At 66.3% G+C, this 21,603-nt stretch overlaps 1 protein-coding gene across 1 annotated transcript in view; it reads left to right on the top strand.

Moving 5' to 3' along the window:
* Nucleotides 1-11,617, top strand: part of SMCHD1 (structural maintenance of chromosomes flexible hinge domain containing 1) — a gene marked incomplete at its 5' end in the record, with an annotated part of 79,688 nt that extends 68,071 nt beyond the window's left edge. The window contains 7 exons of the mRNA XM_054164411.1: nt 2,277-2,467; nt 4,823-4,932; nt 5,749-5,819; nt 6,802-6,973; nt 8,851-9,009; nt 10,909-11,023; nt 11,524-11,617. Coding sequence (XP_054020386.1) covers nt 2,277-2,467; nt 4,823-4,932; nt 5,749-5,819; nt 6,802-6,973; nt 8,851-9,009; nt 10,909-11,023; nt 11,524-11,617 — 912 coding nt within the window. The remainder of the gene's footprint in view (nt 1-2,276; nt 2,468-4,822; nt 4,933-5,748; nt 5,820-6,801; nt 6,974-8,850; nt 9,010-10,908; nt 11,024-11,523) is intronic.
* Nucleotides 11,618-21,603: the final 9,986 nt, after the last annotated feature.

The following is a 21,603-nucleotide window of genomic DNA, read 5'->3' as shown; positions in this document are numbered from 1 at the left end:
GTCCCTGGCATGGAGGGGAGGTTGGAGCAGCTGAGCTCTGCCATCTCTGGACAGGGTTCAGGAGGTGGCCTCCCAGTGCCGGGGCACAGCCCTGCTGCCAGAGCAGGGCGGCCGGGGCTGGGCCGGGGCCATGCAGGGCAGGGCTGTGCTGCTGCGACCCTGCCCCTGGGACCCTGCCCCTGGGAGCCCTGCCCCCTGGGACCCTGCCCCTGGGACCCTGCCCCTGGGACCCTGCCCCTGGGAGCCCTGCCCCCTGGGACTCTGCCCCTGGGACCCTGCCCCCTGCGACCCTGCCCCCTGCGACCCTGCCCCCTGCAACCCTGCCCCTGGGACCCTGCCCCTGCGACCCTGCCCCTGCGACCCTGCCCCTGGGACCCTGCCCCTGCGACCCTGCCCCTGCGACCCTGCCCCTGGGACCCTGCCCCTGGGACCCTGCCCCCTGCGACCCTGCCCCCTGCAACCCTGCCCCTGGGACCCTGCCCCCTGGGACCCTGCCCCCTGGGACCCTGCCCCTGGGACCCTGCCCCCTGCGACCCTGCCCCCTGCAACCCTGCCCCTGGGACCCTGCCCCTGGGACCCTGCCCCTGCGACCCTGCCCCTGGGACCCTGCCCCTGCGACCCTGCCCCTGCGACCCTGCCCCTGGGACCCTGCCCCTGGGACCCTGCCCCCTGCGACCCTGCCCCCTGCAACCCTGCCCCTGGGACCCTGCCCCTGCGACCCTGCCCCTGCGACCCTGCCCCCTGCGACCCTGCCCCTGTGACCCTGCCCCCTGCGACCCTGCCCCCTGCGACCCTGCCCCCTGCGACCCTGCCCCTGGGACCCTGCCCCTGCGACCCTGCCCCTGGGACCCTGCCCCTGCCCCTGCCACCCTGCCCCTGCCACCCTGCCCCTGCCCCTGCCACCCTGCCCCTGCCACCCTGACCCTGCCCCTGTGACCCTGCCCCTGCCACCCTGACCCTGCCCCTGGGACCCTGCCCCTGGGACCCTGCCCCTGCCACCCTGCCCCTGCCCCTGCCACCCTGCCCCTGCCACCCTGCCCCTGCCACCCTGCCACCCTGACCCTGCCACCCTGACCCTGCCACCCTGCCCCTGCCCCTGCCACCCTGCCCCTGCCACCCTGCCCCTGCCCCTGTGACCCTGCCCCTGCCACCCTGACCCTGACCCTGTGACCCTGCCCCTGCAACCCTGCCCCTGCAACCCTGCCCCTGCCCCTCGGACCCTGCCCCTGCGATCCTGCCCCTGGGACCCTGCCCCTGCCCCTGGGACCCTGCCCCTGGGACCCTGCCCCTGGGACCCTGCCCCTGCGACCCTGCCCCTGCGACCCTGCCCCTGCCCCTGGGACCCTGCCCCTGGGACCCTGCCCCTGCGACCCTGACCCTGCCCCTGGGACCCTGCCCCTGGGACCCTGCCCCTGGGATGCTGCCCCTGCGACCCTGCCCCTGCCACCCTGACCCTGCCCCTGGGACCCTGCCCCTGCGACCCTGCCCCTGGGACCCTGCCCCTGGGATGCTGCCCCTGCGACCCTGCCCCTGCCACCCTGACCCTGACCCTGTGACCCTGCCCCTGCAACCCTGCCCCTGCCACCCTGCCCCTGCCACCCTGACCCTGACCCTGTGACCCTGCCCCTGGGACCCTGCCCCTGGGACCCAGCCCCTGCCCCTGGGACCCTGCCCCTGGGACCCTGCCCCTGCGACCCTGCCCCTGCGACCCTGCCCCTGCCCCTGGGACTCTGCCCCTGGGACCCTGCCCCTGCCCCTGGGACTCTGCCCCTGGGACCCTGCCCCTGCCCCTGGGACTCTGCCCCTGGGACCCTGCCCCTGGGACCCTGCCCCTGGGATGCTGCCCCTGCCCCTGCCCCTGCCCCTGTGCCCCTGCCCCCGTGCCCCCTGCAGGCAGGGCTGTGCCGCTGTGCCCCTGCCCCCGTGCCCCCTGCAGGCAGGGCTGTGCTGCTGTGCCCCTGCCCCCGTGCCCCCTGCAGGCAGGGCCGTGCCGCTGTGCCCCTGCCCCCGTGCCCCCTGCAGGCAGGGCCGTGCCGCTGTGCCCCTGCCCCCGTGCCCCCTGCAGGCAGGGCTGTGCCGCTGTGCCCCTGCCCCCGTGCCCCCTGCAGGCAGGGCTGTGCCCCTGTGCCCCTGCCCCCGTGCCCCCTGCAGGCAGGGCTGTGCCGCTGTGCCCCTGCCCCCGTGCCCCCTGCAGGCAGGGCTGTGCCGCTGTGCCCCTGCCCCCGTGCCCCCTGCAGGCAGGGCCGTGCCCCCTGCAGCCTGCCCTCCCGCCGCAGATCGCACACCTGGCGCAGATCGAGGACAACGAGGCGGCCAAGGTGATCTCCTGGCACCTGGCCAGCGACATGGACTGCGTGGTGACGCTGAGCACCGCGGCCGCCCGCGCCATCTTCGACGAGACCCAGGGCCGCCAGCAGGTGCTGCCCCTCGACTCCATCTACAAGAAGACCCTGCCGGACTGGAGCAGGTAGCGCAGCGGCCGCTGCGGCCGCCCCGCCGGGCACCCCGCCGGGCACCCCGCCGCACCGCGGGGCTGGGGCCGCCTGCCGCCGGCCCAGCGGGGACCCCCGGCGCCGGGCGGGCACCACGGGGGGTCTGCGGCTGCCCGTGCAGCACAGCTCACTGCTGCCCCGGCTGGGCTTGGGGACAGCACAGCCCTGCTGCCACGGCTGGGGTCACAGCTGCAGGAGCAGCAGCTGGGGCTGCAGGGCTGCCTTCAGCCTCACTGCCACGGCTGGGGTCACAGCAGCTGGGGCTGCAGGGCTGCCTTCAGCCTCACTGCCACGGCTGGGGTCACAGCAGCTGGGGCTGCAGGGCTGCCTTCAGCCTCACTGCCACAGCTGGGGTCACAGCAGCTGGGGCTGCAGGGCTGCCTTCAGCCTCACTGCCACAGCTGGGGTCACAGCAGCTGGGGCTGCAGGGCTGCCTTCAGCCTCACTGCCACGGCTGGGGTCACAGCAGCTGGGGCTGCAGGGCTGCCTTCAGCCTCACTGCCACTGCTGGGGTCACAGCAGCTGGGGCTGCAGGGCTGCCTTCAGCCTCACTGCCACTGCTGGGGTCACAGCAGCTGGGGCTGCAGGGCTGCCTTCAGCCTCACTGCCACAGCTGGGGTCACAGCAGCTGGGGCTGCAGGGCTGCAGGGCTGCCTTCAGCCTCACTGCCACTGCTGGGGTCACAGCAGCTGGGGCTGCAGGGCTGCCTTCAGCCTCACTGCCACAGCTGGGGTCACAGCAGCTGGGGCTGCAGGGCTGCAGGGCTGCCTTCAGCCTCACTGCCACAGCTGGGGTCACAGCAGCTGGGGCTGCAGGGCTGCCTTCAGCCTCACTGCCACTGCTGGGGTCACAGCAGCTGGGGCTGCATGGCTGCCTTCAGCCTCACTGCCACAGCTGGGGTCACAGCAGCTGGGGCTGCAGGGCTGCCTTCAGCCTCACTGCCACAGCTGGGGTCACAGCAGCTGGGGCTGCAGGGCTGCCTTCAGCCTCACTGCCACAGCTGGGGTCACAGCAGCTGGGGCTGCAGGGCTGCCTTCAGCCTCACTGCCACTGCTGGGGTCACAGCAGCTGGGGCTGCAGGGCTGCCTTCAGCCTCACTGCCACAGCTGGGGTCACAGCAGCTGGGGCTGCAGGGCTGCAGGGCTGCCTTCAGCCTCACTGCCACAGCTGGGGTCACAGCAGCTGGGGCTGCAGGGCTGCCTTCAGCCTCACTGCCACTGCTGGGGTCACAGCAGCTGGGGCTGCAGGGCTGCCTTCAGCCTCACTGCCACAGCTGGGGTCACAGCAGCTGGGGCTGCAGGGCTGCCTTCAGCCTCACTGCCACAGCTGGGGTCACAGCAGCTGGGGCTGCAGGGCTGCCTTCAGCCTCACTGCCTCTGCTGGGGTCACAGCAGCTGGGGCGGCAGGGCTGCCTTCAGCCTCACTGCCACAGCTGGGGTCACAGCAGCTGGGGCTGCAGGGCTGCCTTCAGCCTCACTGCCACTGCTGGGGTCACAGCAGCTGGGGCTGCAGGGCTGCAGGGCTGCCTTCAGCCTCACTGCCACAGCTGGGGTCACAGCAGCTGGGGCTGCAGGGCTGCCTTCAGCCTCACTGCCACAGCTGGGGTCACAGCAGCTGGGGCTGCATGGCTGCCTTCAGCCTCACCGCCACAGCTGGGGTCACAGCAGCTGGGGCTGCAGGGCTGCAGGGCTGCCTTCAGCCTCACTGCCACAGCTGGGGTCACAGCAGCTGGGGCTGCAGGGCTGCCTTCAGCCTCACTGCCACAGCTGGGGTCACAGCAGCTGGGGCTGCAGGGCTGCAGGGCTGCCTTCAGCCTCACTGCCACTGCTGGGGTCACAGCAGCTGGGGCTGCAGGGCTGCCTTCAGCCTCACTGCCACAGCTGGGGTCACAGCAGCTGGGGCTGCAGGGCTGCAGGGCTGCCTTCAGCCTCACTGCCACAGCTGGGGTCACAGTAGCTGGGGCTGCAGGGCTGCAGGGCTGCCTTCAGCCTCACTGCCACTGCTGGGGTCACAGCAGCTGGGGCTGCAGGGCTGCCTTCAGCCTCACTGCCACAGCTGGGGTCACAGCAGCTGGGGCTGCAGGGCTGCAGGGCTGCCTTCAGCCTCACTGCCACAGCTGGGGTCACAGTAGCTGGGGCTGCAGGGCTGCAGGGCTGCCTTCAGCCTCACTGCCACAGCTGGGGTCACAGCAGCTGGGGCTGCATGGCTGCCTTCAGCCTCACTGCCACTGCTGGGGTCACAGCAGCTGGGGCTGCAGGGCTGCCTTCAGCCTCACTGCCACTGCTGGGGCTGAGCCCCTGCCCCATGCTCTCCCCCCTTGCCCACGGCAGGCCCCTGCCCCACCTGCGGAATGGGAAGATCTGCTTCAAGCCCGTGGGCAACCCTGTGTTTGCCAGAGACCTGCTGAGCTTCCCTGACAGCGTGGAGCACTGCCAGACAGGTGAGGGGGGGCTGCAGGGGCTGGGGGCAGCTGTGGACCCTCACTTGAGGGGCTGGAGCTGGGCCAGAGAAGGGCAACAGAGCTGGGGGAGGGTCTGGAGAGCAGGGCTGGGGAGGAGCAGCTGAGGGGGCTGGGGATGTGCAGCCTGGAGCAGAGGAGGCTGAGGGAAACCTCCCTGCTCTCTGCAGCTCCCTGGCAGCAGGCTGGAGCCAGGGGGGGTTGGGCTCCTCTCCCTGAGGCCAGGTGTTGGAAGGGGAGGCAGCAGCCTGAAGTTGTGCCCGGGGAGGCTGGGGTTGGAGATGAGGACCGGCTTCTGTGCTGCAGGGGTGGTCAGGGACTGGCACAGGCTGCCCAGGCAGGTGCTGCAGTCCCCACCCCTGAAACCTGTGGCAGTGGCACTGGGGGCTGTGGTTTGGGGGCCATGGTGAGGTTGGGGTGCTGGTTGGACTGGATGGTCTCAGAGGGCTTCCCCACCCAACCACTTCTCTGATCCTCTGAACAAAGCCAGGTTTGAGTCCAGGCCACTTCAGAAAGGTCTTGTCAGAGCCTTTGGCCATGGATTCTCTTTGTGTCCCTTGGGGGGATGCAGAGCCCCCAGAGCCTGACACTGCTCAGGTGAGGCCACATCACAGCAGGCTCCTGCAGAAGAGATGTGCAGGCAGAGGCAGAGCAGGCAGCTGAGCAGGACAGCAGCCTGAGGGGGGGTCCTTTGCCCCACTGCATGCTGAGCTGTCAGCAGAGTGCTGTGGGGCAGAGGCAGTGCTGCCAGCAGGCAGAGGGCTCCCTGCAGCAGCTCCTCCACGTTGCCTTTTGCAGTGTTTGGGATGCTCCTGGGTGACACCATCATCATAGACAACCTGGATGCTGCCAACCACTACAGGAAGGAGGTGAGTCCTGGCTTTGTAAGCTGACCCAGGGCAGCCCCATTGCTGCTTTAGCCCCCAGTGTGTTGAGGCTCTGCAGGTCTTGGTGCAGCTAAGAGCCTCTGGCAGGGTGACCTCAGCTGCTTCCATCAGGTGGCTTCAGCTCTGCTCTCAGTGTGCAGTGAAGGGTCTGCAGGAATAAAGCCCAGGGGCCTGAGGCAAGGGCTTGGGCTTCAGACTCACTGAGGAGACTTGGAGAGCCCACTGTGAGCCATGGGGCTGAGGTTTGGTGGGACACAGGCAGGAGCCTCGGGGGAAGGGCTGAAGCTCGACAGTGTGGAGTGGAAGTGGTTCAGCACAAGGGTGCAGAGCTGCACTCCTCACACACTGCCCTGGGGCTGGGCAGTCCTGGTGCCCCCTCCCCTGCAGCATGAGAAGCTGTGCTGCAGGGCTCCCCTGAGGGAACAAGTGAGGAAGGAGCCTCTGGGGTGTCTGCTCTGTTCCTCAGCAGTGTGTGCAGCACAGATCTGCTGCTCTGTGCTCTAGCTCCTGGCTGCTGCTCTCAGCTGCCAGCCCAGCACCCTGCAGGACTGAGACCAGCACCTGGGGTCTGTGTCCTTGCACCTTGGGGCAGCTCTGGAGGGCACAGTTCAGAGCTCCACGGGCAAAACCTGCCCTGCACTTCATGACCTCCCCTGTGCTCCGTGCTGACAGGGAGCAGGGGAGCGGCCCCAGAGCTCCCTCTGAGAGGTGAGCTGCTCAGATGGCCCCTCCTGGGTTCCATCTGTGCCCCTTGGCCTGTCCCTGGGCACCACTCAGCAGAGCCTGGCCCCCTCCTCTCGCCCCCCACAGGCCCTTTAGCTCTTGCTGAGCACTGCTCAGCTCCGCGCTGGGGCCAGGAGCTGGAGCTGCCTCAGGCAGCCCGTGGCGAGGGCCAGGCGGTGCCCAGCGGCAGCTGGGGCCCTGTGCTGGCCTGCAGCTGTGAGTGTGTGTCCCCCTGGCACAGGTGGTGAAGCTGACCCACTGCCCCACGCTGCTGACCCGGGAGGGCGACCGCATCCGCAGCAACGGCAAGTTCGGGGGGCTGCAGAACAAGGCTCCCCCCATGGACAAGCTGCGGGGCATGGTCTTTGGAGCCCCCATCCCCAAGCTCTACTCGACCTTCTCAGCACAGATAGGTGGGTCCCGGGCTCCTGGGCACCAGCTGGGGCTCTCTGCTCCCTCCCTGGTTTGACTGGGGTGGAGGCAATGAGGTGGGGATGATAAAAACACCTTTATGTGCCCCAAAGCCTGCCCCAGAGCCATGGACACAGCTGACACAGGGTACTGACAGCTCCTCTCCAGCCAGGGGCTCCAGGAGGATGCTTGTGGGCCTGGGAAGCACAGAAATGCACCCAGGTGGGTGTGGAGAGGCTCCAGACAAGGAGGCTCCACCACCTCTCTGGGACAGCCTTTGCAGAAGGCTCTCAGCTGAGCCAAGCAGGATTTCCATGCTGCCTGCTCCCAGGAGCTGAGCTGTGAGAGGGGAGGAGAGCTCTGCAGAGGGACCTTGCCAGGCTGGGCAGAGGGGCAGAGGCCAAGGGCAGGAGACTGAACACAGCCAAGTGCCAGGGGCTGCACTTTGGCCACAGCAACCCCAGGCAGTGCTACAGGCTGGGGGCAGAGTGGCTGAGAGCAGCCAGGCACAGAGGGACCTGGGGGTGCTGGTTGATGGTAGGCTGAACATGAGCCTGCAGTGTGCCCAGGGGGCCAAGAAGGCCAAGGGCATCCTGGCCTGCAGCAGGCAGAGTGTGGCCAGCAGGAGCAGGGAAGTCCTTCTGCCCTGTGCTCAGCACTGCTCAGGCCACCCCTTGAGTCCTGTGTCCAGCTCTGGGCTCCTCAGGTCAGGAAAGAGGTTGAGCTGCTGGAAGGTGTCCAGAGAAGGGCAACAAAGCTGGGGAGGGGTCTGGAGCACAGCCCTGGGAGGAGAGGCTGAGGGAGCTGGGGTTGCTTAGCCTGCAGAAGAGGAGGCTCAGGGGAGACCTTCTTGCTCTCTGCAACTCCCTGCAGGGAGCTTGGAGCCAGCTGGGGGTTGGGCTCTGCTCCCAGGCCCCCAGCAGCAGAACAAGAGGACACAGTCTCAAGCTGTGCCAGGGGAGGTTCAGGCTGAAGGTGAGGAGAAAGTTCTTCCCAGCCAGAGAGATTGGCCCTGGGGATGTGCTGCCCAGGGAGGTGGTGGAGTCCCCAGCCCTGGAGGTGTCCAGGAGGAGACTTGATGGGGTGCTTGGTGCCAGGGTTGAGCTGGTTAGGTGGTGTTGGATGATAGGTTGGACTTGATGATCTTGAAGGTCTCTTCCAACCTGGTCTATTCCATTCCATTCCATTCCATTCCATTCCATTCCATTCCATTCCACTCTAAGCTGGAGACCCTTGCTCAGAGTCCCCCTGGGGAGCAGCCACAGCTGTCCTCTCCTGCAGCATGGTGTGGGCAGAGAGGGGCAGGAGCTTTGTGGCTGTGGCCCTGGCTCTGTCCTCTCCTGCAGCATGGTGTGGGCAGAGAGGGGCAGGAGCTTTGTGGCTGTGGCCCTGGCTCTGTCCTCTCCTGCAGCATGGTGTGGGCAGAGAGGGGCAGGAGCTTTGTGGCTGTGGCCCTGGCCTGCTGAGCTCGTCCTGGAAGCATTCCTGGCGTGGAGGCGGTGGCTCAGCTGCCTGTCGCCCCCCTGCCATGTCTCTGGTGGCACACAGGGCAGCTGGGGGTGGACTGCATGGCCCTGAAGGCAGAGATGCCAGGAGCACCCAGGGAGAGCAGGGAGCAGGAGCCCAGAGCTGAGGAGGCTGAGCAGAAAGCCCTCCTGGCAGCTGGGGCTGTGCCTCCGCGAGCGCAGAGCCGCCGCAGGCTGCCTGTGGTCCCTGGGCAGCCTGGGACGAGAGGCTGGTGGCTTCCAGGTGGTGCATCTGGAAGAGGGGCTCCCACCTGCATCCTGCTCCTCTGGGACTCCTGTCGGTGGAGAGATCTGAGTCCAGAGCACCCCTGGGTTCCTCCTGGCTTGCTCCTTTGGCTGCTCTCCTCCCCCAGACCTCCTTCAGCAGTACCGAGCAGCAGTGGTCAAGCTGGACCACGTCAACAAGGACCTGGACTTGCACCTGCAGTCCCTGCAGACTCCAGAAGCACAGAAGAAAAAGCAGGAGCTTGCTGAGCAGGAGAAGAGCCTCAAGCTCATAGAACAGAAGCTGGGTAGGTTGCTGTGTGGTGTCCTGAAGGAGGAGAGGAAGGGTTAGCTGCACCCAGATGTCCTCTGCTCCTAGAAGCCAGCAGGTTCAGGCCCTTCAGGAAGGGGTGGAGGAGCTTAGGGATGTCTCATTTCAGGGAGCTGCTGAATTTCAGCCTCCATGCAGGGAGGCCTGCCCAGGCTGGCAGCTGGGGGAAGGAGCCTCATGGGGTTCAAGCAGGGCAGGTGTAGGGGCCTGCCCCTGGGGAGGAACAACCCCTGCAGCAGTGCAGCTGAGAGGGGACCTGCTGGGAAGCTGCTCCAAGGAGAAGGACCTGGGAGTGCTGGGGCACAACAAGGTCCCCAGGAGCCAGCAGAGTGCCCTGGTGACCAAGGAGGCCAAAGGCATCCTGGGGGGCAATGAAGGCTGTGGCTATCAGGCCAAGGCAGGCTCTGCTGCCCCTCTGCTCTGCCCTGGTGAGGCCACAGCTGCAGTGCTGGGGCCAGTTTCCTGGTTACAGGTGGAGGGTTTGCACCTTCTTGCTCTCTGCAACTCCCTGCAGGGAGGTTGGAGCCAGGTGGGGGTTGGGCTCTGCTCCCAGGCCCATAGCAGCAGAACAAGAGGACACAGTCTCAAGCTGTGCCAGGGGAAGTTTAGGTTTGATCTTAGAAAGAAGTTCTTCCCAGCCATAGAGATTGGCCCTTGGGATGTGCTGCCCAGGGAGGTGGTGGAGTCCCCAGCCCTGGAGGTGCTTAGGAAGAGCCTGGCTGAGGCCCTTGGTGCCAGGGTTGAGTTGATCAGATGGTGCTGGGGGAGAGGATGGGCTGGATGATCTTGAAGGCCTCTTCCAACCTGGTTGATCCTGCCCTGCCCTACCCTGCCTTGCCCTGCCCTACCCTGCCTTGCCCTGCCCTACCCTGCCCTGCCCTGCTTTGCCCTGCCCTGCCCTGCCCTGCCCTGCCCTGCCCTGCCCTGCCTTGCCCTGCCCTACCCTGCCCTGCCCTACCCTACCCTGCCTTGCCCTGCCCTACCCTGCCTTGCCCTGCCCTGCTCTGCCCTACCCTACCCTACCCTACCCTGCCCTGCCCTGCCCTGCCCTGCCTTGCCTTGCCCTGCCTTGCCCTACCCTGCCTTGCCCTGCCCTACCCTGCCTTGCCCTGCCCTGCCCTGCCTTGCCCTGCCCTGCCCTGCCCTGCCCTGCCCTGCCCTGCCCTGCCCTGCCTTGCCTTGCCCTGCCCTACCCTGCCTTGCCCTGCCCTGCTCTGCCCTACCCTGCCTTGCCCTGCCCTGCCCTGCTCTGCCCTACCCTGCCCTGCCCTGCCCTACCTTGCCCTGCCCTGCCCTCCCCTCCCCTGTTCTGCCCTCCCCTCCCCTGCCCTACCTTGCCCTGCCCTGCCCTACCTTGCCCTGCCCTGCCCTCCCCTCCCCTGCTCTGCCCTCCCCTCCCCTGCCCTACCTTGCCCTGCCCTGCCCTACCTTGCCCTGCCCTGCCCTCCCCTCCCCTGCTCTGCCCTCCCCTCCCCTGCCCTGCCCTACCCTGCCCTGTCCTACCTTGCCCTGCCCTGCCCTGCCCTGCCCTCCCCTCCCCTGCTCTGCCCTCCCCTACCTTGCCCTGCCCTGCCCTGCCCTGCCCTCCCCTCCCCTCCCCTGCTCTGCCCTGCCCTGCCCTGCCCTACCCTGCCCTGCCCTGCCCTACCCTGCCCTGTCCTACCTTGCCCTGCCCTGCCCTGCCCTCCCCTCCCCTGCTCTGCCCTGCCCTGCCCTGCCCTGCCCTACCCTGCCCTGCCCTGCCCTACCCTCCCCTACCCTATTTCTCATCCCCCTTGTCTGACCTCTCCTGCCCTCCCAGCCCCAGCCCTGCTGCCACAGGCGCAGCTGTGGCCCTCAGGGTTCATGCTTTTGTTGGTTGCTCCTGCTTGCCCAGGCATGAGCTCCTCGGAGCGAGTCGGGGGGGCCCTGCAGCCCGTCCCACTGGAGGTGTCTGACAGCCCCGGCCCTGCCAAGAGGGTGAGGAGGGAGGCATCCAAGAAGCTCTACAGGTGAGGCCAGCCAGCACTGCCCAGGGCTGCTTGCCCACCAAAGCCCAGCCTGCAGCCCAGGGGGTGGCAGCTGAGCAGCAGGAGAAAGTGGTTTGGGGGGAGGCTGCTGGAGGCCTGGAGCAGGCTGCCCAGAGAGGTTGTGGAGTCTGCTGGGGTGGAGAGCTTCCAACCCCCCCTGGGCACTGTGCTGCTGGGCAAGCTGCTGGGGGGGCCCTGCTGGAGCAGGGCTTGGGCTGGGGCAGCGCCAGGGGTCCCTCTGGATCTCCTGGAGGTGTTGCAGGCCAGGCTGGCTGAGGCCTGGAGCAGCCTGGGCTGGTGGGAGGGGTCCCTGCCCCCGGCAGGGGTTGGAGCTGGGCGGTCTCTGAGCCCCCCTCTGCCCTGGCTCCCCGGGGCGCAGTGAGCGGGTCTCTCATGGCTGCCCCCCAGCCCGGGCCCAGCAGCAGCAGCAGCAGGGAGAGGAGGCTGAGGCGCGCTGCTGAGCCGCTGTGCTGTCTCCCCAGCTCCGAGGACTGGATCTCCCCTGCCCCCAGGAAGCAGCCGCAGGCGCCGCCGTGCCCCGCGGAGCTCAACGGGACGCGCAAGAGGAAGGCCTAGAGCGCGGCCGCGGGGGGCGGCTGCCGCCCCGGCCGGGCAGCCTGCGCTCGCTGCGGCCTGCAGCAGCCCCGGGGCTCGGCTCTGGACGGCTCGGCTCGGCTCCCAGGAGTTTGGAGCTTCCTGGGGCGGAGGGACGGCGACCTCCCGGCCGAGGAGCTGACCCCTGCCCGCTTTTATTTATGAGAACCCAACCTTTGCAATAAAAACAGCTTCAGTGCAGCAGCTGCAGCCCCCTGCCCCCTGCCCCCTGCCCCCTGCCCTGCCCTGCCCTGCCCCCTGCACCCTGCACCCTGCCCCCTGCCCTGCCCTGCACACTGCCCTGCCCTGCCCCCTGCACCCTGCCCCCTGCCCCCTGCCCTGCCCTGCCCTGCCCTGCACACTGCCCTGCCCTGCCCCCTGCCCCCTGCCCCCTGCCCTGCCCTGCCCTGCACACTGCCCTGCCCTGCCCCCTGCACCCTGCCCTGCCCTGCCCTGCACACTGCCCTGCACACTGCCCTGCCCTGCCCCCTGCACCCTGCCCCCTGCCCTGCCCTGCCCTGCACCCTGCCCTGCCCCCTGCACCCTGCCCCCTGCACCCTGCCCCCTGCACCCTGCACCCTGCACCCTGCACCCTGCCCTGCCCTGCCCTGCACACTGCCCTGCCCCCTGCACCCTGCACCCTGCACCCTGCCCCCTGCCCTGCCCTGCCCTGCACACTGCCCTGCCCTGCCCCCTGCACCCTGCACCCTGCCCCCTGCCCTGCCCTGCCCTGCCCCCTGCACCCTGCCCCCTGCCCTGCCCTGCCCTGCCCCCTGCCCTGCCCTGCCCCCTGCACCCTGCACCCTGCCCTGCCCTGCACACTGCCCTGCCCTGCACCCTGCCCCCTGCCCTGCCCTGCCCTGCACACTGCCCTGCCCTGCCCTGCACCCTGCCCCCTGCCCTGCCCTGCACCCTGCCCTGCCCTGCACCCTGCCCCCTGCCCTGCCCTGCACCCTGCACCCTGCCCTGCCCCCTGCACCCTGCCCCCTACCCTGCACCCTGCACCCTGCCCCCTGCCCTGCACCCTGCACCCTGCCCTGCCCCCTGCCCCCTGCACCCTGCCCCCTACCCTGCACCCTGCACCCTGCACCCTGCCCCCTGCCCTGCACCCTGCCCCCTGCCCTGCCCTGCACCCTGTACCCTGCCCCCTGCACCCTGCCCCCTACCCTGCACCCTGCACCCTGCACCCTGCCCCCTGCCCTGCACCCTGCCCCCTGCCCTGCCCTGCACCCTGTACCCTGCCCCCTGCACCCTGCACCCTGCTCTGCCCCCTGCACCCTGCCCCCTGCCCTGCACCCTGCCCCCTGCCCTGCCCTGCACCCTGCACCCTGCCCCCTGCACCCTGCCCCCTGCCCTGCACCCTGCACCCTGCACCCTGCCCTGCCCTGCCCTGCCCCCTGCCCCCTGCCCCCTGCCCTGCCTTGCACCCTGCACCCTGTACCCTGCCCCCTGCACTCTGCCCTGCCCCCTGCACCCTGCACCCTGCCCCCTGCCCTGGGGAGTTCTCCTCCCTTGCTGGGTGGGCTGCTGCCAAGCCAGGTGTGCTCAGAGCCAGCCACAGCTCTGGGTAGAGGCTCTGGGTGGTGAGCAGCAGGCAGGAGTCTGGCCACAGAGGAGCTGCCAGCTCCTGCATCAGGGCACAGAGGAGCAGCTCCTGGCTGGGACAGTGGAGCAGGTTCTCCAGGAGGGGGTTGTGGAGGGGAAGAGGGCTGGGAGGGGACACTTGGAGGGTGCAGAGGAGTTGACCTGCTGGGAAGCAGCTCCAAGGAGAGGACCTGGGAGTGCTGGGGGGCAACAAGGTGCCCAGGAGCCAGCAATGAGCCCTGGGGGCCAGGAAGGCCAAAGGTGTCCTGGGGGGCATGAGTAAGTATGGCCAGCAGGCCAAGGGAGGCTCTCCTGCCCCTCTGCTCTGGCCTGCTGAGGCCACAGCTGCAGTGCTGGGCTCAGTGCTGGGCTCCCCAGTGCCAGAGGGACAGGGGAGTGCTGGGAATGGTCCAGGGGATCCACAGAGCAGCAGAGACCTGAAGTGGCAGGGACATGCAATGAGTGCTCCACTGAAAAGAGCACTGGCCTGGCATGCTCCTGCCCTCCCTCACTGCCACCAAGGTACCCTTGGCACCCCAAGGACCTGCTGGCAGCTGCCTGTACAGGTCTGACACCCAGGCCTGCTGCCCTGGGAGAGCAGCTGAGGGGGCTGGGGAGGGGGTTGTGCAAGAGGCAGACTGCTGACAGCCTGAGGAATGCAGGGAGAAAAATTCTGCCCAGCAAGGGAGGAGGTCTGTGCCAGCTGCTCAGCATCTTCAGCAGAGCCCTGGGGGCACTTGGAGCAGAGAAGCAGAAGGGGTGGTTGGAAGGCCCCTGACTGGCAGAAGCAGCCATGAGAGGAGCTCTGCACTGCCTGCCAGAGCCAAGCAGGGACAGCACTCCAAGCCTCTGCCGAGGCTGCAGCCTGGGAGAAGCCTCCCATGATGGTGCTGAGCTCCTGCTGCAGATGGTCAGAGAGCTGCAGCCTTACCTGCAACTCCTGAGGCACCTGGAGGTGCCACTCTCTGGCTGCTCAGGGCAGGGGTGCAGTTCTCATCCCTGGAGGGCTCTCAGAGCCATGGAGCTGTGGTGCTGAGGGCCAGGGGCTGGAGGTGACCTGGCAGTAGTGGGTTCATGGTGGGACTTGAGGCTGGCAAAGGCCTCCAGGATCCTCAACTCATCTGTGACCTGAGCTGGCTGTGTCAAAGTGCTGTGACAGCCAGGTGACAGCAGGGATGGGGCAGAGCAGCCCCCAAGCTCCAGGGGTGGTCTGCAGCTGGGTGGGGACTTGCAGCTGCTGCTGCTGTCCTGTTGTGGCACTTCCCTGGGGGTGGAAGCCTGCACTGCATTCCCAGAGAGGCTGCAGAGAGAATGGAAAGCAATGGAATGGAAGAGAATTAACCAGGCTGGAAAAGACCTTGGAGACTACTGACCATCTGATCAGCTCAACCCTGGCACCAAGGGCCTCAGCCAGGCTCTCCTGAACACCTCCAGGGATGGGGACTCCACCACCTCCCTGGGCAGCACATCCCCAGGGCCAATCTCTATGGCTGGGAAGAACTTCTTCCTAACATCCAACTTAAATCTCCCCTGGCACAGCTTGAGACTGTGGCCTCTTGTTCTGCTGCGGGCTGCCTGGGAGCAGAGCCCAACCCCCACCTGGCTCCAACCTCCCTGCAGGGAGTTGCAGAGAGCAAGAAGGTCTCCCCTGAGCCTCCTCTTCTCCAGGCTAAGCAACCCCAGCTCCCTCAGCCTCTCCTCACAGGGCTGTGCTCCAGACCCCTCCCCAGCTTTGTTGCCCTTCTCTGGACACCTTCCAGCAGCTCAACCTCTTTCCTGACCTGAGGAGCCCAGAGCTGGACACAGGACTCAAGGGGTGGCCTGAGCAGTGCTGAGCACAGGGCAGAAGGACTTCCCTGCTCCTGCTGGCCACACTCTGCCTGCTGCAGGCCAGGATGCCCTTGGCCTTCTTGGCCCCCTGGGCACATTGCTGCCTCCTGTTCAGCCTACCATCAACCTGCACCCCCAGGTCCCTCTGTGCCTGGCTGCTCTCAGCCACTCTGCCCCCAGCCTGTAGCACTGCCTGGGGTTGCTGTGGCCAATGTGCAGCCCCTGGCACTTGGCTGTGTTCAATCTCCTGCCCTTGGCCTCTGCCCCTCTGCCCAGCCTGGCAGGGTCCCTCTGCAGAGCTCTCCTCCCCTCTCACAGCTCAGCTCCTGGGAGCAGGCAGCATGGAAATCCTGCTTGGCTCAGCTGAGAGCCTTCTGCAAAGGCTGTCCCAGAGAGGTGGTGGAGCCTCCTTGTCTGGAGCCTCTCCACACCCACCTGGGTGCATTTCTGTGCTTCCCAGGGCTCCTGGAGCCAGATGTTTAACCAGGATGTTGGTGGGAGCTGGGAATCCTTTCAGCCAAGGCTGTTGAGGTGAGCTTCTGAGAGGCTGGAGAGGGCTCTGGCAGGCTTGTGGCAGAAGGTGGGGGGAGGCTTTGGTGGGAGCTGTGTCAGAGTGCTTTGGAATGAAGGTGGCCTGGCCAGAGCTGGGTCGAGTCCCAGCTTCTCCTGGCAGGATGCCACCTGGGAAATCCCAGCCTCACTCCTGCCTCCTGGTGCTGGACCAAATGATGTTGGACCAGATGATGGAACCATGGAGCAGCCCTCCAAGCTCGTCCACTCCAAGCATTCTCTGACTCTGCCAGGGCTGGTGCTGCCCCCCAGCCCTCAGCACCACATCTGCAAGGCCCTGAGACACCTCCAGGGAAGGGCACTCCCCCACCTCCCTGGGCAGCCTGTGCCAGGGCTTGAGAACCCTTCCAGTGAAGAACCTTCTCCTCATCTCCAACCTGCCCTGGGGCAGCTCCAGGCAGCTCCTCCAGCCCCATCCCCCAGGACCTAAGAGATCTGTCCCCACCTGGCTCCAGCCTCCCCCCAGGGAGCTGCAGAGAGCCAGAGGGCAGAGGTGTCCCTGCTGAGGGCAGGGGGCTGCACCAGATGGCCTTGAGAGGTCCCTTCCAGGCCAGGCTGTGGAGGGATGAGTTCCACAGCAGTGTTTTCTCTCTGCTCTTTCAGATGGAGCTGCTCAGGTTCAGGACCAGGGCTTCAAGTCACCTCCCCAGCTGGAGCAGGCTGCCCAGGGAGGCTGTGGCTGCCTCCTGCCTGGGGGTGCTCAAGGCCAGGCTGGATGAGGTGTCCCTGCCCATGGCAGGGGCTCGGGGCAGGTGAGCTCTGGGGGTCCCCTCCAGCCCCCCTCACTGTGTGACTGTCAGTTGTTGGCAGCTGGAGACCCACTTGCACTCAGCAGGGGACAGGATCAGGCCTGGGGTGCTGCCATTCCAAAGTGGCCTCTGGACTCAGCCTTGCCCAGCCTGTCCTTTGGCAGTGCCCTGCAGTGCCCCTGTGCCAGATAACCTTATCAGGAGAGAGGAATGTGGGGTCAGGGGGTGCTGCTGGGCTTCGGGGGCAGGGCTGGCTGCTGCAGCTCCTTATAAAGCCAGGCTGACACCTCTGGGTGGTGGCCTCAGGGGCCTGCTGCTCTGCAACATCTCCCACAGCACCCTTGGCACCCTGAGCCCGCCCTGTGCTGGCAGAGCCTCCTGCAGCTGCAGGGTGAAAAGCAGCCACCAGAAGTCTGACCCCTCCTGGGCAGGGGGCACAGCTGGGGCACCCCGGGCTCTGCTTCCTCAGCTGGCAAAGCAGGGCCAGGAGGGTGCTCTGCAGGGCAAGGCAGCTTCAGAGAGCAAATCCAGTCACAGCTCTGCACATCAGCAAGGCACCTCAGAAATATGGAACCCAGGGCTGGAGCAGCTCTGCTGGGAGCACAGGCTGAGGGAGCTGGGGCTGTGCAGCCTGCAGAGGAGAAGGCTCCAGGGGCTCCTCAGAGCTGCTGCCAGCACCTGAAGGGATCCTGCAGGAAGGCTGCAGAGGAACTGCTCCTGAGGGGGGCTGGAGCCAGGCAAAGGGGGAATGGTTTGGAGCTGAAGGAGAGACCTCACCCAACCTAGCCTTAATGCTCTGCCCTTTAGTGCTCTGCACTCAGAGGTAGGGTTTAAACCCCAAATCCTTTCTCCCTTGCTGCCTTAAAGCACCAGCAGCAGCACCAAGCTTCCAGGACCAAGAGCATGGAGTCTGCAGAGGCCCAAGCCAGCCCTGTCCTCAGCACTGAGGTTCCATCTAGAATCTCTTTCCAGCCCTTCTCTGCCAGTTGCAGAAGAGGCCCAGACCCCAGAGACAGCCTGGGGGGGGGTTCTGGTTTGCTTCCCCCTGCATGTGTCCAGCCTCTGTTGCAATGCTTGGCTGTGGGCTTGGATTGTTGTTGTCAGCTGCCTGAAAACAAAGGAGTGTGAAGGCTCCGGGCTTGGATGGAAGCTGAGCTCCTCCAGAGCCTGGAAGCAATTATGGACCCTGAGCACTTGGTTGTCTCAGAAGAGTTTGCAAGTCCCTGAGCTGTGAGTCAGGCTGGAGGGGCTGCCTGTGGCTGCAGCAGCAGTGGGGACACACACAGCCACCCTGGGCTGAGCAGAGGGGAGGAAGGGAAGGTCCTCCCTGCTCTGGCCCACAGCAAGAACCTTTCCTAGCAGTTCCACAGCCACAACTCACCCAGATTCAGAGAACCACAGAGTGGTTTGGGTTGGAAAGGACCTTAGAGATCATCCATCTCCAGCCCCCTGCCATGGGCAGGGACACCTCCCACCAGCCCAGGTTGCTCCAGGCCTCATCCAGCCTGGCTTTGTGGGCAGCCACAGCCGCCCTGGGCAACCTGTTCCAGGGTCTCCTCACCCTCACGCTCAAGACTTTCTTCCTCATCTCCAGTCTCAATCTGCCCTCTGCCAGCTCAAAGCCATTGCCCCTGGTCCTGGCTCTGCGAGCAGCAGTCCCCTCCTGGCCGGAGAGACTGACCCCAAATGACCTAACTGCCCAGGAACATGGAGCAAGGCAGTGGGAGAGGGAGGCTGAGCTGCATGGGAGGAGGGAGGACCTCTGAACCCATCATGGCAGAGCTAATCAAAGACTTTGGAGCCTGCTGATGTGCCCCAGAGCAAACCTCTGCAGTGCCAGCCCCAGAGGAGTGCCCCAAGCCAGCAGCAGAGGGATGAAGCAAACCAAGCCAGGAGCCTGGCTTGAGAGCCAGGAGATGTCAGAAGCGTGCAGCTCGGTCAGGTTTCCAAGCTGCTCTCCGCAGAGCCCTGCCAGAAGGAACTTTCTCTTGCACTCCAAGCTGAACCACGCTGGAATTCCAGGAACTGGAGCTGGAGTGCAGCAGGAGAGTGCAGCAGGAGAGTGCAGCAGGAGAGTGCAGCAGGAGAGTGCAGGAGATGCTGCAAGGCTGACAGGAAGCTGAAGGCAGAGGAAGCGCAGGGGCTGCACTTCCATAGCCTGGTTCTTAGCCAGAATCTGGCTGTGAGGAGCTCCTCTCCACCAGGGCCTCGCTGCTGTGGCCTTGGCCTGCCCAGACCTCTCTAGGAATGAAGGCCCTGGGAGCCCTCCCACTCCTTTTCCAGGCAGGAAAGGCTACCTCCTGGGTGAGGCAGCGGCGCTGCGGCCGCAGGGGCTGCAGGCAGGGAGGGACCAAGAGCGATCCCAACCCCCTCGGGCACCGCTGCTGCTGCACTGCCATCAACTCCAGTGGGTGGCTGGCCACCCTTGCTGGTCCCCAGGGCCCTCTTGGGTGTCTTGATCAATGCTCTGGGTGAGGGCACCCAGGGCACCCTCAGCCAGTCTGCAGATGGCACCAGGCTGGGTGGCTGTGCTGGTCTGCTGGAGGGGAGGAGGCTCTGCAGGGGGACCCAGCCAGGCTGCACATGAAGGTGGCATCTCCCAGCACAGCCTCTCCTGTTCCTCCCCAGCTGGAGCCAGGCAACAGCAGAAGTATTTCTGAGCAGCACTGGCAGCTGGCAGCTCTCCCTTTCTTCAGGAAGAAAAGGCCAGAAGGCCCTCTCCCTTCTCTGCCCCCTTCCCACTGCCTCCACTTCCAGGCCAGCCTCAGCTGGGCTGCGGCATTCGGCGTGGGATCAGGAGAAGCAGGGAGAAGGCTTCCTGGAAGCTCTCAGCTCTTTCTCTGCCGAAGGCTGGGAGTTCTGTGTGCCCAGGAAGCCGTGAACGGTGCTGTCTGGGCTCAGTGACACCAGGAACTTCCTCCTCTTGTTTGCAGAGCTGCTTGTTCTCATTTTACTGCATTTTGTCACCAGTTCCTTATTAAAAACCCAACAGCATCTCTCGTGCTTCATCTGAGCTGGCAACATCTGGGCAGGGTCCCTGCTGGGCTCAGCCTGGCTGGGCTGAAGCCCCGAGCTCCAGCGGGAGGCTGGAGCAGCGGAGCCCCGGGGTCGGCGGCATCCTTCACCAGGACAGTGTCAGGGCTTGAAAATCTGCTGACAGCCTTCTCCCAGGCACTGCACAGGCAGCTGCCACTCCCTGCCCCTCCTTCCCAGCTCAGCTGCAGCCTGGGATCTGGCCTGTGGAGCCAGGGAGAGGAGAGAGAGAGGACACAGCAGGGGCCTCTGCGGGCTGCCCCCAGTTTTCATCTTTGCTCTGGAGCCCTTCAGTCCCAGGGGGGTGGGACTGGCACGGGCTGCCCGGGGAGGCTGTGGCTGCCTCCTCCCTGGAGGCCTTCAAGGCCAGGCTGGAGGAGGCCTGGAGCAGCTGAGTCCCTGCCCGTGGCAGGGGGTTGGAACTGAGCGGTCTTCAAGGTCCCTTGCAGCCCAGCCCACGCTGTGAGAGCCGCTCGGAAGGGCTGCTGGGCTCCCGCCTGTGACCTCCGTCACCCAGGGGCACCTGGAAGCTCTGCTCGGGGCGGTCCCAGGCTGCAGGCTCCCCGGGGAGGGAGGGCTGGGAGGATGCCTTCCGTCCACAGTCAGAGCCACCCGCCCTGGGCTTTCTGCGCGGCGCAGAGGACACAGCAGGAGGAGGAGGACAAAGCGTGAGCACTGCGGTGTCCTTGGGAGCACAGCTCACCCTCATTCCTACAGCCTGAAATAAAGGCAGTTACACCCACGGCAAAAATGCATCCATGAGCACATGGCCAGGCTGCACCTGAGCCGAGGATCCTCCCAGCAAAGCCCAGGCCCACCCTGGCTGGGGCTGCACCAGCTGACCTCATAGGCCCAGAGTGAATATCAGAAGAGCTGAGGTCAGCTCTGTGCATCTGCCCAAACTCCTCCATTTCTGGTCAGCTCTGGGCTTCCCAGCACAGCTCATCCTCTGCTGTCACCGAGTCACACAGCAGAGCCCTGTTCCCACACAGCTCCAGCTGCAGCCAGGAGCAGTCAGGCCCTGCAGGGCTCTCTGCTGGGATGGCTCACTGCAGACAGAACCAATTCAGCCTCTGCAGGGAAGGAGATTTCACAGCCTCTCTGGGCAGCCTTTGCTGTCCTCAGGCTGCAGCAAGTCCCCACCCCTGGGGTCAGCCCCCTTTGGTGTGTGTCTGCAGTGGGATGGCTACTAAGGAGCACTCGGAGAGCAGCACTTGGCCTCAGCACTCAAAGGTGCTCCCTGCTGGCTTTGGAGCCCTTGTGCGAGCCCCAGCAGCTGATGCAGCTTGCCAGTCTCAGCAGCTTGGGGCAGGTGGTGGGCTCCAGGTTGAGCAGGGGAGGCCCAGCCCCTGCTTTGCCTGCATGCCAGACCTAGGAAGCTGGAGCAGCTGTTGTGGCCGTGGGAGGGGGTGGGCAGTGTTGGGACAGCTCCTAACTGTCACCCCTGCCCTCTTCCCCACCTCAGCATCGCTCCCTTCCCTCCCCGGGAGCTGAGGGGGTCGTCGCCGCGGTGCGGCTCACGTGGCCAGGTCACCAAGTCAAAGGTGCTTCAGTGCATGTGGGTGAGCCAAGGTGCCGAGGGGCCTGCAGCAGCTCTGGCAGCAGCAAAGGCTGAGAGCCTGGAGAAAAGCAGCCCCAGAGGGGAGCTGAGCAGTGCTCAGCAAGAGCTAAAGGCTGGGGGGCAAGAGGCTGGGGCCAGGCTCTGCTGAGTGGTGCCCAGGGCCAGGCCAAGGGGCAGAGCCTGGAAGCCAGGAGGTGGCAGCTGAGCAGGAGGAGAAAGTGGTTTGGGGGGAGGCTGCTGGAGGCCTGGAGCAGGCTGCCCAGAGAGGTTGTGGAGTCTGCTGGGGTGGAGAGCTTCCAACCCCCCCTGGGCACTGTGCTGCTGGGGGGCCCCTGCTGGAGCAGCTCCCAAGGTCCCTCCCAACCTCACCATGCTGGGGCTGTGTACGATTCAGTGAATGCTTACTGCCCTCTACCCAGAAAGTGGCTCTCCTTATGGAATCATGGAATCATTTGAGTTGGGAAAGACCCTTCAGATCATCCAGCCCAGCTCTTAACCCACCACTGTCAGGGCACCACATGGCCCTCAACACCGCATCTCCATAGCTTTGAATCCCCCCACCAGGGGTGAGGACTCCACCACTGCCCTGGGCAGCCTGGACGACCCTTTTGGAACAGAAACTCTTCCTCACGTCCAACCTG

This window comes from Dryobates pubescens, chromosome 9, assembly GCF_014839835.1.
Source record: "Dryobates pubescens isolate bDryPub1 chromosome 9, bDryPub1.pri, whole genome shotgun sequence".
Taxonomy (NCBI): domain Eukaryota; kingdom Metazoa; phylum Chordata; class Aves; order Piciformes; family Picidae; genus Dryobates; species Dryobates pubescens.
Note: the sequence above shows the minus strand (reverse complement) of the source record. Positions and strands in the feature narration are given on the sequence as shown.